At 43.8% G+C, this 18,968-nt stretch overlaps 1 protein-coding gene across 1 annotated transcript in view; it reads right to left on the minus strand.

Annotated features, from left to right (window-relative positions):
- The window catches only part of OSBPL10 (oxysterol binding protein like 10), a 577,114-nt gene that overhangs the window by 185,184 nt on the left and 372,962 nt on the right, over positions 1-18,968 (minus strand). Inside the window, exon 5 of the mRNA XM_069730025.1 lies at positions 12,748-12,955. Within this exon, the coding sequence (XP_069586126.1) occupies positions 12,748-12,955 (208 nt within the window). The remainder of the gene's footprint in view (positions 1-12,747; positions 12,956-18,968) is intronic.

Below are 18,968 nucleotides of genomic sequence, written 5' to 3' on the forward strand. Positions count from 1 at the left end.
CATTGCACCTTCTATGGCAGAATAAAAGAAGACTTATTTACCTCTCCCAAGCCTGGACGCTGTTTATTACTTTTTACTGTGCATTTTTTCAAGTGAGCTCCTTGGAGTTTGGGACAATGGGTCTTCTTGTGGGTATGGATAACCGGGTTGCAAAGGTAAACGTTCCAGCTTCTAAAACAAATTCTTTATTCTTCTACGATTAAAACATGGTGATGGGCAGAATCCCCAGTGGATATGTATATGCACACAGCGGGAACTGGCAGTCCAGCGACGCGTTTCGATCCTACAATGGATCTTTGTCACAGCTGCCCATCACCATGTTTTAATCGTTGAAGAATAAAGAATTCATTTTAGGAGCTGGAACGTTTACCTTTGCATTGCTGTTGATTCACGTCAAGTCCTGACAAAGTTCCGTGCACATGTGTCAGTCAGTGAGAGGGCTAGGGCTTACAGCCCATGTTTTTCTTTATATGATGGATAACCGGGTTCTTATTTGTCCAAAATGAGTGCTGCGGGCAATCTGACAGCTTCAAAAAAGTGAACCTGGTACATGCTGCTTGATCCAAGGGCTGCATATATCAGACACTGGCTGCCTGATTTCAGACAGGTACAGTATGTGTTACACTGCAGAGTGTCAGAGAAAAATATACATTAAAAGGCTCTGGGGACTGACCGCACGAGAGACTAGTCGGACAGGTTGGTCCCAGGTGGCTTCTCCCCACCTTCTCCCATGGAGTGACTGGTCTCTCCATATATACTTGCATGCAGGGAGAGAGCTGTCACTTAAGAAGAGTGGGTGGGGAGAAGATGCTGTGGACCGGCCTAGTCTCTTTTGAGGTTTGGTTCCTGGCGGCTCTTAAAGCTACATTTCTTGAGGAATTCGACTAAGGGTGTCGTGAGCATTTTTACCCCTCAAGTGATTCACAGAATTGTATACCAGTGTATACCACTGGTCTAAGTCATTGGAAAATTACAAATTTTTCCACTAAAATGTTACTTTGGCACAAAGTTTTTAATTTTCAGAAGGGATAACAGGAAAAAATGGACCATACAATTTGTAACGCAATTTCTCCTGAATACACCAATGCCCTATATCTGGTCAAAAACCACTACTTTGCAAAGCTCAGAAGGGAAGAATCAACATATTGAAGTTCAGATTTTGCTGTAATGGTTTGGGGGTGCCATGTCACATTGGCAGAGCCCCTGAGATGCCAGAACAGTAGAAACCCCCCCATAAGAGACCCAATTTTACAAACTCCATCTCTCAATGAATTAATCTAAGCATTTAGTGATCATATTGACACCTTGGGTGTGGCACAGAATTTTATACCATTGCGTAGTGAAGAAAAAATAATTACATTTTTCCACAAAAATTTTGTTCTAGCACCAGATTTTACATTTTCAAAATTTCTGATGAATGTGGCAACACCCCATATGTGACTATAAAGTACTGATAGGTCACACGGTGAAACTCGTGAGGAAAGGAGTGCTATTTAACTCTTTGAGAACAAATTATAGATCGTAGAATAGCTTGCAGACTCCATATACGAGCTGCTAAGTGCCAGAAAACAAGAATCCCGCCTCAAGTGACCTCACTTTGGAAATTACACCCCTCAGGGAATTAATTTACAGGTGGAGTGACAAGTTTGAATCCTTGGGTCTTTTCCAGAAACAAGCAGCAGTGGATGTTGCTGAGGGAGAAATACAAATCTGCCATTATAGCCCCCAGTACATTGTAGTGTCCAGTATGTTTAAGTGCACATACATTATGCCCAGCTCGTCCATGGGCATGCACCGACAAATCAAGCGGGCTCTCGTCGCTACAGAAATGCCAAATGTGGATGCTAAATGTGGTATAGGCACATTGAAGCTCAGAAGGGAGGGGTGCATTTGGATTTGAGAGCGCAAAATTCGCTGGATTTCTTTTGAGGGTGAGAATCCATAGTTCTTTTCCAGAGCCTTTGTGTTACCAGTAACGTGGAAGTGCCCTACATTTCCACTAACAGATTATGGACCTGAGTGGGGGCTTTTTTGTGGATTGAGTTGAAGCTCCTATTGGGAACATTTCACATAACATTTGGGATCACATTTATCCTGTGCCCTACGTTGAGCACTTACATAGTAATTTCCATCTAAATCTCCGAATGACATGACTCAGATTAAACTCCTGAGAGATCCATTCACTATAATGGGGCAGCAGAGTTACTCTGGAGTCCGTCTGACCCCGTTTGGCAATTTCTTTTTCAGAGGCGCACAAAACTGTGGACTGGTCACCGCTGGAACATAGCACAGACTGCGTTCATAGTGCCTCCATCTGCCTCATTATATGGTAATTTCTGTCATGGTTTCTGTCTGAATCACGTATTTCAGAGATTTACATGGAAACCCCAATGTAAGTGCTCAGTGCGCCGAGCTTTACTGGGATCTTTAGGAGACACAATGAACAAATAAGTCAACAGCAGGCCCTGAATTGGTTTTATTTATTTTTTACACCACTCCACATGTAATATAAGTGATTAGATTACTTTATTCTCCGTGTCAGTGCTTTACAGCGATACCAGATTTATAAAATTTCTTTTACGTTTTTCTGCTTTTACACAATAAAACATTTTACAGTAAAGAAAATTGCTTTTGCATCATTATATTCTGAGAACTATAGCTTCTTTAGTTATCCGCTGATGAAGCTGTATGCCAGCTTATTTTTTTGCGGGACAAGATGACTTTTTCAACTACCGTATATACTCGAGAATAATCCGAACCGAGTATAAGCCGAGACCCCTACTTTTGCCACAAAAAACTGGGAAAATTTATTGACTCGAGTATAAGCCTAGGGTGGAAAATGCAGCAGCTACAGGTAAATTTCAAAAATAAAAATAGATACCAATAAAAAGTAAAATTAATTGAGACATCACCAGGTTAAATGTTTTTTAATATCCATATTGAATCAGGAGCCCTATATAATGCTTCATACAGTTCATAAAGGGCCCCATAAGATGCTCCATACAGTTAATGATGGGCCCCATAAGATGTTCCATACAAAAAATATGCCCCATATAATGCTGCACAAAGGTTAATAATGGTCCCATAAGATGCTCCATAGAATAATATACCCCATATGCTGCTCAATAAAGGTTTATAGCCCTATTAGATGGTCCATAGAATAATATGCCCCATATGCTGCTCCATAAAAGTTGATGGCTCCATAAGATGCTCCATAGAATAATATGCCCCATATGCTGCTCCATAAAGGTTGATGACCCCATAAGATGCTCCATAGAACAATATGCCCCATATGCTGCTGCGATTAAAAAAAAAAATGACATACTCCCCTCTCGTCGCTGGGGGCCAGGTGCCGGTGTCCTGAGCAGGCGGGGACACCGGTACGCTATGGGGGCTAGGTGCCGGAGTCGCCGCTGGCTCAGGCCTCCAGCACTTGCGATATTCACCTATCCCCGTTCCACTGCGCGCCGCTGTGTCTTCCGTCTCTCTGCAGTGACTGTTCAGGCAGAGGGCGCGCACTAACCACATCATCACGCCCTCTGACCTAAACGTCACAGCCAGAGGACGCGGAAGACACAGCCCAGCGGTGGAATGGGGACAGGTGAATTTCGCATGGCTCACCTTCCCCCGTCATACTCACCCCCTACTGGCACGGTCTCTGCAAGTCCCTGCTTCTCCTATGGTCTCTGGCACCAACAGCTTGTTCCTGTGCTCAGCGGTCACATGGTACCGCTCATTAAAGTAATGAATATGCGCTCTACGCTTATGGGAGTGTAGTCGCGTCCATATTCATTACTTTAATGAGCGGTACCACGTTACTGCTGAACACAGGAAGCGCTGCGGGCACCAGAGACTATCGGAGAAGCAGGGAAGTGCAGAGACCGCGCCAGGAGGGGGTGAGTATGAGGTGACAGCCGCCACTCCTGCCACTCCCTCTCCCCCACCGACCTCCTGGGACAATTACTCGAGTATAAGCCGAGAGAGGCACTTTCAGCCTAAAAAAATGGGCTGAAAAACTCAGCTTGTACTTGAGTATATATATCATTTTATTTCCTTTCAACTTTTTATTTCACTTTTTGTTCAGCAGCATGATGAAAAAGTTTTTTTTTCCAGATTTTTTTTTTTTTTTAAGTGTTCACTGAAGGGGTTAACTAGAGTGACAGTTTAAGGCTATGTGCACATGTTTCGGATTTTGCTGTGGACCCGCAGCATTTTTTTGCATCAAATCCGCAGTGTAGTGCACAAGCAATGTTAGTCAATGTGAAATTGACATTTGGTGTGCACATGCTGCGGAAAACAACGCGCAGAATTGCACCTTTTAATTTTCCGCAATATGTCAATTCTTTTTGTGGATCTGCAGAGTTTCTGCACCCATTTACTTCCATTGTGTCAAGCCAATCCGAATCAAAACCACAGGTTTAAAAAAGATCTGTGGATGTGCCTGCGAGAAACGCTTCAGATCGGGAGGGGGAAGATTGTGTGTGCGGAGAAGATGTGCAGGGCTGTGTGCGGGTGTTTGTGTGCATCTGTGTGTGTGTGCATGGGTGTGCGGGGCTGTGTGTGTATGCGTGCGGGTCTGTTTGTAGGCAGGCATCGTCCGATGGGACTACTAGTCCCATCCGGCTATGCCTGCTACAGTGACAGGTAGCCGGATAATGTAACAGCAGTAGTCTCATCATCCGGCTCTGTTCAAGTGTAAAAAACAAACAAACATATGCACACATATACGAGCAGTACATACATATACACATATAGTACATACAACCAGGCTCGGACTGGCCCACCGGTGGGCCCAGGCACTGACACCTGCTGGCATACTGGCCAGCAACTGCCTTGGGCCCCCAGCCAGTTGCTATGGGGCCCCTGAGTCAAGGGGGCCAGCCCTGTGCCAGCATAGCAGCAGCTGGACACAGGATCCTGTCCCCGCTGCTAAAGCAAAATGAATTTTCACATACTATAGGTGTGGAGAGGCGTGAATACCATTTCTGTTTAATAGTGAGCAGGGTTAGCCGCAGGCTACAGCTAACACTGTCCGCATGTAAAGCCCCTCCACCGCACCACATACACACACAGCACCGCATCACTCTCTCACACTCACAAATAACCGCACCACATACACAGATACGCAGGCACACAGACACACAGAGCAGCACATCCCGGCATCCTGCTTCTTGTCTCAGACAGGCAGTGCAGCTGGATGATGTCATCATACAGCATGCTGTCTCAGACAGAAAGCTGCCGGCGAGGAAGAGGCTGCCAGGATGTGCTGCTGCTGTGGGGAGGTGAGCTGTGCTTTGTGCCTGCATGTGTGTATGTGGTGCGGTGATTTGTGTGTGAGTATGAAAGAGTGATGCTGTGCTGTGTGTGTGTGTGAGAGAGAGGGGTGGTGGGGGAGACAATGATGGCGGTGATGGGCAATGATGGTGGGGGAGGCAGTGATGGGCAATGATGGTGGTGATAAGCAATGATGATGGGGGAGGCGATGATGGCGGTGAGTGGTGAGAGGAGGCAATGATGGAAGTGATGGGTAATGATGGTGGGGGAGGCAATGATGGAAGTGATGGGCAATGATGGTGGGGGAGGCAATGATGGAGGTGATGGGCAATGATGGCGGTGGGGGGAGGCAATGATTGAGGTGATGAAATGGGCAATGATGGTGGTGGGGAGGAGGCAATGATGGAGGTGGTGGAATGGACAGTGATGGGGTAGTGGGGGAGAATGATAGGGGTGGTGGGGGAGAAGGCAATGATGGAGGTGGTGCTGAGGACAATGATGGGGCATTATACTTTATGAGGGGACTATATTATATTCTGTGGTAGGACTGAATTATTCTTAGGGGACTACATTATATTCTGGGGGCTACATCATACTATATGAGGGGGCTACAGTCTACTCTATGGGGGGGCTGCATTATATTCTGTTGTGTGCTGCATTATACTATATGAGGGAGGCTGCATCATACCCTATGAGGATGCTACATTATATTCTATGGTGGAGACTGCGTCATACCTGAGGGGGTTGCATTATATTTTGTGGGGTGCTGCATTATATTCTATGAGAGGGGGCTGCATCATATTTTATGAAGGGGATACATTATTTTATGAGGGGGGGTTACATTATATTATATGAGGGAGGCTACATTATATTCTATGAGGGGGGTTACCCCTCTATGATTCTACCCCAACCCCTGCTACATAATTAAGACATGTACTATCTTATATTATACCCTGAGAATAATAAATACAGCCCACAGTGGACCAAAAAATATGCGATCTCATACACATGCATGTAGCCATGTGTTCATGCTATGAAAAAAGAGACTGCATATATGCTAATGCTAAGGACACTCCAAGAGACAATCATAGAAACCGAAGAGAAAAAATAGGAGTAGACGTCCGTAATTTAAATATAAAATAACTTTCCAATTTTTATTACATGAAATAAATATAAAAAAAAAATCACATAACAATACAAGTACTACAAAGTGAGAAAGAGGGAAAAACTAGAACAACACTGAAAAAAACAACACACATCCGGGAGGACGTCCCAAGGAATGTCCGTATAAACAAGTAAAGTGCCACTAGTGCATATCATACAGATGGGCAAGCAAAAGGGTTAGAGGGAGTAAGCATGCTGTACTGAATACTAATACCCGAAACCGGGGTTACCGTTCAAGTGACATACTAAACGCTCACAATCCCTATCAGACTCTTACCCATTTTCCGGACCATCAAGAGAGACCACCGGAGCCCCAGGGGTATTCAGTACAGCATGCTTACTCCCTCTAACCCTTTTGCTTGCCCATTTGTATGATATGCACTAGTGGCACTTTACTTGTTTATACGGACATTCCTTGGGACGTCCTCCCGGATGTGTGTTGTTTTTTTCAGTGTTGTTCTAGTTTTTCCCTCTTTCTCACTTTGTAGTACTTGTATTGTTATGTGATGTTTTTTTATATTTATTTCATGTAATAAAAATTGGAAAGTAATTTTATATTTAAATTACGGACGTCTACTCCTATTTTTTCTCTTCGGTTTCTATGATATACCCTGATAATAGCGTGTTTTACCACACAATTGGTGGTCTTGTATTTATTTCTAAGTAGCTACAAAGTGGGCCCCAAGAATGATTTTCTCTGGTGGGCCCAAGGTGCTCCAGTCCGACGCTGCATACAACATAAAGTACATACTCACCATGCAGCTAATCTCCGAAGCCCTCGATCCCGTGAAAAATTTAAAAATAATAAACCAACAGTATACTCCCCGATCCGATGTAATCCACTTAATAACGAGTGTCCCACAACGATCTCCCATGGAGAGCTGTCACATCGGCAGATGCAACTGCTCTCCAGGGGCTCTGGGACACAATGACAGAAGGTATCCTTCCACACTGTATACCTTTGCTGCTGTGAGTACAGTATAGTTCATACTGCCACATGTGGCACCGCTGCTTGGGAAAATTCTCACGCAGCAGTGCCGCAAAGTGAGAGGCCATTGAACCCTCAGTGATAACACTGCAGGAGCCATTGTATACTGTCAATGTTTCACTGGAGGCCTATAGAGCTGTCACATCTCCTCTTTTTTTCCAGCAGATCGAGGGCGTGGCATGGATTGGCAGAATAATAAAGATGGCAAAACTCTGAGGTGTTTTATTTCATTAAAATACTTTATTCTGCATATGTGTGTGTTTACTAATCCTATAGTTGTTAATGGGTTAATTAATGGATAGGTGTCTTATTGACACCTCTCCATTAATAAGCCGGCTTGTTGTCACCTTACAAAGGTGACATTAACCCCCTATTACCCCATATGCCACCACTACAGGGCAGTGGGAAGAGAGAGGCTAAGTGCCGGAATTGGCGCAATTTACAGATGCGCCATTTCTGCATAGGCAGCATCAATAGTAAAAAAGTTGGTCACACAGAGTTAATAGCGGAGGTAATGGACTGCGTAACCCGTAGCATAACGCGGTCCTTACCGCTGGAATTAACCCTGTGTGAGCAGTGATTGGACAGGAGTATGGAGCGGGCTCTGACGGCAGGGGAGTATGGAGCGGGCGCCGGGCACTGACTGGACTGAAGTAGGGAGGGACTAATTCTCAGCCTGACTATGCCCGTCGCTGATTGGTCGCGGCAGCCAGGACAGGCAGCTGGCGAGACCAATCAGCGACGCGGGATTTCTGAAACAGAAAGACGGAAGTGACCCTTAGACAATTAGATAGATAGATAGAAAAAGAAAACAAAAAGCAGCACCAAAAGAAGACAAAGGGTGCAAAAAATCCTTCCAGGTATATACCAAACCTCATGCTATTGTCCAGAAAAATGAAGGCCGCACTCCAATAGAAAAAATAAAGGTGATAGATAGATAAATAGATAGATAGATAGATAGATAGATAGATAGATAGATAGATAGATAGATAATACAGATATAGATCAGGTAATATAGATCCATCTATCTATAGATCTATCTAGCTATCTATCTATTGATCTACTATCTATCTACCTATTATCTATTATATATCTATCTATCTATTCTTTCTGTGTGTGTAAACATTATTCTTCAATGGAGTATGTAAATGAAGAGGTTGGACAAGAAATGACATCACAATTTTTTTTGTTCAATAAAAGATCTTTATTTAGCTTTGAAAACGCATACAAATTTGCATGAAAAAAATGCATGAAAATCCGCATCAAAAACGTATCAAATCCACGCGGATTTTTACCTGCGTTTTCTGCCAAGAGATGCAGAATCTGTACAGAAAATTCCACAGGCAAATCTGCAACGTGTGCACATACCCTTATAGGTTGTGATGTTCCAGGCACAGCGATGTGTGCATTTTTTTTGTATATTTTTGTTTTTATATAAATATGCATATTTATTGAAATCATATTATTTTCATTTTTTATACTGAGATTTTTTTTACATTTTTTTTAATTAGTCTCTCTATGGGACTTAAATTTTTATTAGAGTAATCACTGACATAATGTATTTCAATGCACCAGCATTACAATGTATTATACCTGTCAGTATTACAGTGACAGAAGCCTCCTAGACCATGCTCTGGGTTTGGTTTAACAGGGTTGCCGTAGCTGGCTGACCCGGAGGTTGTCATGACAACTATTAGGATCTCGTGGAAGCACCGATCGGAAGGGAGAGGAAGACTGTGGCATTTAAGTGGGTAAACAACCGAGGGCAGTGCAGACACTACACCTGGCAGTGACAATCAGGGCTCGGCGATCACATATGCAGAGCGGTGATGAATGCGTGGGGGCACAGCTCCTATGCCCCGCACCATTACCATAACATGGTGAGCTTTTTTCTAGAAATCATTGACAATCTCAGCTAATAAATGATATAATAAGTTTTATTAAGTCTAACTTTAATTCTGTAATGCTGTAGATAAGCCCCCGATGTAAACTGAAAGATAAGAAAAACAAGTTAGATTATACTCACCCAGGGGCGGTCTTGGTTTGGTTCGGGTCCGATGGGTGTCGCAGGTCCGGGTTCGGCGCTTCCCATCTTCATACGATGTCGTCATCCTCCTTGCTTCTGTTGCGGCTCCTGAGCAGGCATATTGATTTGCCCTGTTGAGGGCAGAGCTAAGTACTGCAGTGTGCAGGCGCCGGGCCTCTCTGACCTTTCCCGATGCCTGTGCACTGCAGTACTTTGCTCTGCCCTCAACAGGGCAGATAAAGTACGCATGCTGCCGGAGCCACGACAGAAGCAAGGAAAACGACGTCATCGTATGAAGATGGGAGGCGCCGGATGCGGACCTGCGACACCCATCGGACCCGGACCGCAACGGCCCACCCCTGGGTGAGTATAATATAACTTGTTTTTCTTATCTTTCAGGTTACATCGGGGGCTTATCTACAGCATTACAGAATGCTGTAGATAAGCCCCTGATGGCGGTGGCCACAGTTTATAGCGGTAAAATGAGGTGACAGATTCCATTTAAAAACTTAAGGTGCACTTTTTCTCATCAAGATAACCAATGTCTAAACACTCATCCGATTTTCATCCAGAAAACTTGGACAATTTTCATCTGTATTGTCATCCTTGTGACCTTCGTGTGTCTGTACTTTATGCCTGTGTGACGTCCGATTTTATACTTCAACATTTTAAAAGGTCCATGATCAAATACAGTTTCCTATGTTACTAGTGGCAACGTACTGTATGCATAGAAATTAGATGCCATGTGAATGTTTCATATGGGATCTGCTTTTGCTTTTTTTGGGATTTCTCAAATATTTGAATGGTTATGTCTCATCTGATTCTCAGAAGCGAATAATGCATGCTGCGATTATGTTCATAAGGATACTTGGTCCATATGAAAAATGGTCATCTGAACGGTCCTATTAAATTACACTGGTCCATGGGCCATCTGATTTGTAACCAGCCCCTACATGTCTGTATATCAGGCTCATCTGAACAAGCCCTCCGGGAATAAAGGACAGCATATACATGTGTCCACTTTTATCTTTCTATAGGGACTGCACATTCCCATGAAAATAAATACAATTTCACAACATGTTAGCAAAACATTGCACCAAGAGCAAAGGATAGGAAGGACATATGAGGTGTCATGACTCTGGATGGGCTGGTTTTGGCTCGGTCCTGGTCACATTTGGGTTAAATTAGTCCGCCTCTCTTTAGTTCTGGGGAGGCTATTTAATGCTGGTGGTTCCTGGGTTCGGAGTCGGTTACACTTCTGTCTACTCGGTTTGAAATAGCTGACCCAGGTTATTCGTCTGTAATTGTTCTGCCTCTGTGCGTGTGTGTCTTGTTGTGTATGACCCGGGTTGCCCCAGACTACTGCTCCTGTTTTCTGCATGGTTCTTCTCTGTCTGTCCTGGCTTTCTGACCCCTTGGCTTGTCTCTGACTATCTGCTGTTTTGCCCTTTGGTACCTCGCTACCGTCTGGCTCCCGACCCTCGGCTTGTCCTTTGACTGCGTCTCTGTCTTTGTACTCTGTGTCCTGCGTCTTTTGCAGACCCTCTGTTCTCGCATGGTAGCTCCGCCCACATTGTCCCTGTAGTGATCACATGACCAGCCTAGTTCAGGTCCTGTGTGCCTCATTCCTACCCCTCCCTGCGCTCCTGTCAGCGCCCCTTAGGCTGCCTTTCTACGACACCAGGCAGCATCATTACATGAGGTCCCTTGATCAATACCTAGTCTGTGAGCTAGAATGGAAAACAGCTATGTAAATGCTAAACTTCCTGCACAAGAGCGATTTCCATCCAGAGATGAAAACAGCTGATCACTTGAGTTACCAAGTTGGAGCCAATTTATTCAAAGAGGGGTTGTCATCATGTGAAAACCCCTTTAAGAATAACTTCAGTATATCCACATAGAATGGGTTATTTATAAATGAAGCAAGATATACTGAACAAAAATACAAATGCAACACTTTTGTTTTTGCTCCCATTTTTCATGAGCCGAACTCAAAGATCAAAGAATTTTACTATGTACAGAAAAGGCCTTTTTCTCTCAAATATTGTTCACAAATTTGCCTAAATCTGTATTAGTGATCTCTTCTCCTTTGCCAAGATTGTTCACACTTGTGAGGTGGATGGATTATCAAGATGCGGATTAGACACCATGATTGCAGACCACGCGTAACCACCCTAGCGCAGGACCTCAACATCTAGCATTTCCACCTGCAAGATTGTCTGAGACCAGTCACCTGGACAACTGCTGCAACAATTGGTCTGTATAACCAAAGAATTTCTGGACAAACTGTCAGAAACCATCACAGGGAAGCTCATCTGTATGCTCGTCATCCTCATCGGGGTCTCCACCTGATTGCAGTTAGTCGTCGTAACCAACTTGAGTGGGAAAATGCTCACATTCGATGGCATCTGGAACATTAGAGAGGTGATCTATTCACGGGAGAATCCCAGTTTTCACTGTACAGGGCAAATAGGAGACTGTGCATATGGCATTGTGTGGGTAAGCAGTTTGATGATTTCATCGTTGTGAATAGAGTGGTCTACAGTGGGGTTATGGTATGGGCAGGCATATGTTATAGACAATGAACATAGGTGCATTTTATTAAAGCCATTTTGAATGTACAGAGATACCGTGATGCGATCCTGAGGCCTATTGTTGCGCCATTCATCTACAACGATCACTTCATGTTGCAGCATGGTAATGCATGGACCCATGCTGCAATGATCTGTACACAATTCCTGGAAGCTGAATACATCCCAGTTCTTGCAAGACCAACATACTCACCGGATGTGTCACCCATTGAGCATGTTTGGGATGCTCTGGATCGGCGTATCCGACAGCGTATTCAAGTTTCTCAACCTCATACAGCCATTGAAAAGGCGTAGACCAACATTCCACAGGCTACAATCAACAATCTGATCAACAATATGCGACTGACATGTGTTGTACTGCGTGAGGCAAATGGTGGTCACACCACATACTGACTGGTGATCGGACAACCCCCCTACACTCCAGACTCACCCATCCTGTGCAATAATCATGTGGCCTATTCAGCATCCGGATACACTACACCTCTGACGTGGATGGATTATCTTGGAGAGGACAAGTGCTCACTAACACAGATTTAGACAAATATGGGAACAATATTTGAGAGAAAAAGGCCTGTTATGTACAGAGAAAAAGTCTTCGAACTTTGAGGTCAGCTCATGAAAAATTGCAGAAAAAACAAGTGTTAGGTTTATATTTTTGTTCAGTGCAATTTCTATTTTTTTTTTTTATATAAAACAGCTCTCACCTGACGTCACAGGCTTGTTGTTCTGTCCAGCCTGACAGACACTCTGCTGCAGTAAATGGAGGCATTCGCCAAGGCAGCTGAGGGTGGCAGCTGAGGTAGCTTTCAGGAGGAGAAAATCCTGATCCAAGGCAGAAAGTGGGCCAGAGCCTGAAAGGGATTCAATTGCATGTACCAGATTCTTCTGCTGCCCCTCCACCTCGGCCATAACCTACAGAAATTAAAAGAACAGATATATTACAATTAATAATATAAAAAAGTGTAAATTCACAGTACTAAACTATGCAGTTTCCATGAAGGAAGCAGCAATATTTTTTTTTTATTCTTAAAAAAAAATTGCCTGCCTAAAAATGTAATCCATAGTTTTTCTGATATGGTACTGGCTTAGTATCACAACGCTACCAGTACACGTAGCAGAACTGAAAAGGAAATCCGCACAAGGCTATGTGCACACGTAGAAAAATCCGTTGCGGATTTTTCCGCAGCGGATTTGATAAATCCGCAGTGCAAAACCGCTGCGGTTTTTACTGCGGATTTATCGTGGTTTTTAATGCGGATTCTGCTGCGGTTTTCTATTGGAGCAAATGGAAAACCGCTGCGGATTCCGCACAAAGAATTGACATGCTGCGGAAAATAATCCGCTGCGTTTCCGCGCGGCTTTTTCCGCAGCATGGGCACAGCGTTTTTTGGTTTCCCATAAGTTTACATTGTACTGTAAACTCATGAGAAACTGCTGCGGATCGGCAGCTGCAGAAACGCTGCGGATCCGCAGCAAAATCCGCAACGTGTGCACATAGCCTAAATGAGCTCATATTACAAGTTATAAACATAGACAAAAGAAATTATGCAAACACCAAAACATCACATTATAGTGGGCCATTTATATGGATTAACCCCCTGCCCCCACAATTTTTTTCACAAATACATATAATACAAAAACTTGATTTAAACATTAGTTCATTTTTATAATATATTCAATATAAAAGGGGTGGTACTGCTCTTTACACATGAACCCAAAGCGGTCCTTTAAAAATAAAAAGACATTTACCTACTGGACCACTACTGCCATCTGTTACCATTTGGTACCTGGTTTCCTTTTCTGGTGTAAGCAGTCTGGTGCCTGCCATAGCGAATCCATTACAGCAGGCATGGAATTTTTCATGGAAGAAGTGATATGAAGGGGCAGGGGCAGCACGGTGGCGCAGTGGTTAGCACAGCAGCCTTGCAGCGCTGGGGTCCTGGGTTCTAATCCCACCCAGGACAACATCTGCAAAAGAGTTTGTATGTTCTCTCCGTGTTTGCGTGGGTTTCCTCCGGGCACTCCGGTTTCCTCCCACATTCCAAAGACATACTGATAGGGATTCTAGATTGTGAGCCCCATCAGGGACAGTGATGATAATGTGTGCAAACTGTAAAGCGCTGCGGAATATGTTAGCGCTATATAAAAATAAAGATTATTATTATTATTATTATATGAAAAAGAATTTTACTAGGACTTTGATATTGATGACCTATCATTTTGATTGGTTATCAAAAACAGATCTATTGGGTCAGACACTCCTGATCTCACTTCAAATTAATGTGAATAAGAGCAGAACTGGAGCACCTGGCACCAGACGCTACACAGTGTATGGAGCTGTGCAGTTATGGCTCTGTATATTGTGTGCAGACGGCTTCAGATGAAAGGATAGCCATCAGTATTTAAGGCTAAGTTCACATTTGCGTATGTGTCCGCAGCGTATCGTCTGCATGCGCAAATGCATGCAAAAACGCATGCAAATGCATGAGTAGGCAGCGTTTTTTATAAGCATGCTCCTACGCATGACGGCAAAAAAGCACTGTGATTGCATGCGTTTGCATTGTTTATGTGCATGTGTATGGTATTTCCCAATGGGCGTGGCTTATGGGTTTTCTACATATAGAGACACTGCACAGCAGAAATTCGCTCCTTTGGATGCTACTGCAAGATGGAGAGCGTGGAGAGCTTCAATATGAATCTGGATTTATCTTTGAAATTGTCTTTTGCTTTCGCTGTGGCTTGCGAGAAAGAAAGAAGAGAAAGACGGAGAAGACGTCGCTTTTGGCAACACCCCATTGTTGAACTCCGACAGAGTCGTGGAGTCTACCATTCATTATGCATAGAGCTTCATGAAAACCCGGCAAAGTTTTTGGACTACACCATGATGTTGCATCACAGCTTCGATGATTTGCTGCAACTTGTCCGAGGATTCATCAGCAGGCAGGACACCCAACTACGTACCGCAATTCCTGCTGAGGAATGTCTGTTGGTGACCATAAGGTAAGTAATTTTGAACAACAAACACCTGTCGTTACTATTATTGTTGTTAGAAAAGCCATGTACTGATTTATTTGTTCCTTTGTCTGTTCTGCAGATTCATGGCTATCGGAGAGACTGTCCATCCTTTCTGGGACTGTTGTAGACACCTGCCGTGCATTATGTGACGTTCTGCGAGCCGACTTCCTCTCCCAACCCACAGCTGAACTTTGGATGAAAAATGCAGCAAAATTCAATGAAGTGTGTAATTTTCCTAATTGTGTGGGGGCTGTGGACGGCAAACATATTTGGATTCTGAAACCTGCAGGAAGTGGATCTGAGTACTTCAATTATAAAAAATACTTTTCCATTGTTCCAATGGCAATTGCTGATGCGGAAAATAATCCACTGCGTTTCCGCGCGGCTTTTTCCGCAGCATGGGCACAGCGTTTTTTGGTTTCCCATAAGTTTACATTGTACTGTAAACTCATGAGAAACTGCTGCGGATCGGCAGCTGCAGAAACGCTGCGGATCCGCAGCAAAATCCGCAACGTGTGCACATAGCCTAAATGAGCTCATATTACAAGTTATAAACATAGACAAAAGAAATTATGCAAACACCAAAACATCATATTATAGTGGGCCATTTATATGGATTAACCCCCTGCCCCCACAATTTTTTTCACAAATACATATAATACAAAAACTTGATTTAAACAATAGTTCATTTTTATAATATATTCAATATAAAAGGGGTGGTACTGCTCTTTACACATGAACCCAAAGCGGTCCTTTAAAAATAAAAAGACATTTACCTACTGGACCACTACTGCCATCTGTTACCATTTGGTACCTGGTTTCCTTTTCTGGTGTAAGCAGTCTGGTGCCTGCCATAGCCAATCCATTACAGCAGGCATGGAATTTTTCATGGAAGAAGTGATATGAAAAAGAATTTTACTAGGACTTTGATATTGATGACCTATCATTTTGATTGGTTATCAAAAACAGATCTATTGGGTCAGACACTCCTGATCTCACTTCAAATTAATGTGAATAAGAGCAGAACTGGAGCACCTGGCACCAGACGCTACACAGTGTATGGAGCTGTGCAGTTATGGCTCTGTATATTGTGTGCAGACGGCTTCAGATGAAAGGATAGCCATCAGTATTTAAGGCTAAGTTCACATTTGCGTATGTGTCCGCAGCGTATCGTCTGCATGCGCAAATGCATGCAAAAACGCATGCAAATGCATGAGTAGGCAGCGTTTTTTATAAGCATGCTCCTACGCATGACGGCAAAAAAGCGCTGTGATTGCATGCGTTTGCATTGTTTATGTGCATGTGTATGGTATTTCCCAATGGGCGTGGCTTATGGGTTTTCTATATATAGAGACACTGCACAGCAGAAATTCGCTCCTTTGGATGCTACTGCAAGATGGAGAGCGTGGAGAGCTTCAATATGAATCTGGATTTATCTTTGAAATTGTCTTTTGCTTTCGCTGTGGCTTGCGAGAAAGAAAGAAGAGAAAGACGGAGAAGACGTCGCTTTTGGCAACACCCCATTGTTGAACTCCGACAGAGTCGTGGAGTCTACCATTCATTATGCATAGAGCTTCATGAAAACCCGGCAAAGTTTTTGGACTACACCATGATGTTGCATCACAGCTTCGATGATTTGCTGCAACTTGTCCGAGGATTCATCAGCAGGCAGGACACCCAACTACGTACCGCAATTCCTGCTGAGGAATGTCTGTTGGTGACCATAAGGTAAGTAATTTTGAACAACAAACACCTGTCGTTACTATTATTGTTGTTAGAAAAGCCATGTACTGATTTATTTGTTCCTTTGTCTGTTCTGCAGATTCATGGCTATCGGAGAGACTGTCCATCCTTTCTGGGACTGTTGTAGACACCTGCCGTGCATTATGTGACGTTCTGCGAGCCGACTTCCTCTCCCAACCCACAGCTGAACTTTGGATGAAAAATGCAGCAAAATTCAATGAAGTGTGTAATTTTCCTAATTGTGTGGGGGCTGTGGACGGCAAACATATTTGGATTCTGAAACCTGCAGGAAGTGGATCTGAGTACTTCAATTATAAAAAATACTTTTCCATTGTTCCGATGGCAATTGCTGATGCTGAATGTCGACTTTTCGCCATTGACGCTGGATCATTTGGATGAGGAAATTACTCACAGACTTTCAAAAACTCAGACATGGGACAACGATTGTATGGGAAAGATTTTCATTTTCCCCCGTCGCAACATCTTCCTAACACTGAAGGGCTGCCAATGCTGTTTGTTATTGTTGATGATGAGGCCTCTCAAATATCTGGCAACCTCGTAAAACCGTACTCAAGTCGGGACTTGAGGCACACAAAAACGATTTTCAACTACCAACTGACAAGGGCACAAAGAACTGTGAAGTGTGCCTTTGGTTTGCTGGCATCTAAATGGCGCAATTTGGGCACAGCCATAAATCTAAAAACAGAGACAAATGATGATATTGTGAAAGCGTGTGTTATTCTGCATAACTATATCCTGTCAAAAGAGGAACCCCACTTTGAACTTGAGGAAACTGTTAATACCACATTGCAGGATTACCAACATCACCCTCTGAGGACTAGAGTCGAAGTTGCCCAAATGAGGGATAAATTTGCAGCCTAATTTGTTTCTGATAGTGGACGTGCGTCATGGCAAGATGAAACGGTTTAACCTGTATATAAAATGTACCTGCAATGTTATGTACTTTTAATGTTATGTACCTGTAATGTTTTCTGACTCTAATATTAACACCTTGTATAATAAACACCTTGACTGTTACACCCGTTCATACTTCACTCAACATGGTTAAATAAAGAGATAACGAAAACACAATGAGACCGATATTGTGAATCAAAGCAATTTTTACTAGCAGAGATAGAAAAATTTCAATTTAAAAAAAAAAGGAAAAATGATTAATTACTTTCGGGGTCTGTGGGAGGGAGTAACATGGTGGACCAGGGGGTGTCGGGCTGTGATGGTAGGTTAGGAGTGGTTGGGGAAGTTGTTACAGTGGACGTGTAAGGCAATTGGATGATTGGATCAGACATATTGGGGGAAAGGACACATTAGGAGTGGAAAACAAGTAGGAAGGGATTGACACATTGGAAGGGAAAGAATGAAGTGAAGGTGTGGACAGACTAGAAACCAGAGACACAGTAGGAGGTGAGGGTTGAGGGGGTTCATGTAATATTTTTTTCCCGGTTTTTCTCCTCCGGGATTTGTTTTTTGCTGCTTTTTTTCCCTGGTGCTGCGTTGGTGTAGGAGAAGTGTGGGCTGCTGCACTCGGCATGATGGTGGAACAGGACAGCTGGGCTGCTGCACTCGGCTGCGTGGTGGAGGATGTGGATGGCTGGGCTGCTGCACTTGGTTGTGTGGTGGGGGATGTGGATGGCTAGGCTGCTGCACTCGGCTGCATGGTGAACCTGGGTATTCTTGGCAATGTCGTAATGTCCAGCGGTGGTGGTAGTAGATAAGTCCCTTGGCGAGTCGGTCCTGGTGGATTCTGCCACAGCTGCTGTCTTGGAGCTTGTTGCCCTGTAGGGAAAGAACTTTTTTGCCTGCTGCTGACATCGGGACCGCTGCATGGCCTCGGTATAAGCATCCTGACAGGCCTTCATCACAAACAGCTGGAGATCAGGACTAAGGTTTTCTGTCACGCCCCGTTCTATAGTGGAAAAATAATGTTGCGCCAGTCTATTAAGGTCGCCTTTAAGACGTTTGTGGACTTCCTGGAACAGTGAGTTCACATGAGTGAATACACTCTCCATCCAGCTTCTATACTTACATAGACAGCAGCACCGGGACCAAGACAGCAGCACCAGGACAAAGACGGCTGTACTGGGACCAAGACGGACGGAACTGGGACCAAGACGGCGGTACTGAGACCAAGACAGCAGTACCTAATCTA

The sequence above is a fragment of the Ranitomeya imitator genome, chromosome 6 (assembly GCF_032444005.1).
Source record: "Ranitomeya imitator isolate aRanImi1 chromosome 6, aRanImi1.pri, whole genome shotgun sequence".
Classification (NCBI taxonomy): Eukaryota; Metazoa; Chordata; class Amphibia; order Anura; family Dendrobatidae; genus Ranitomeya; species Ranitomeya imitator.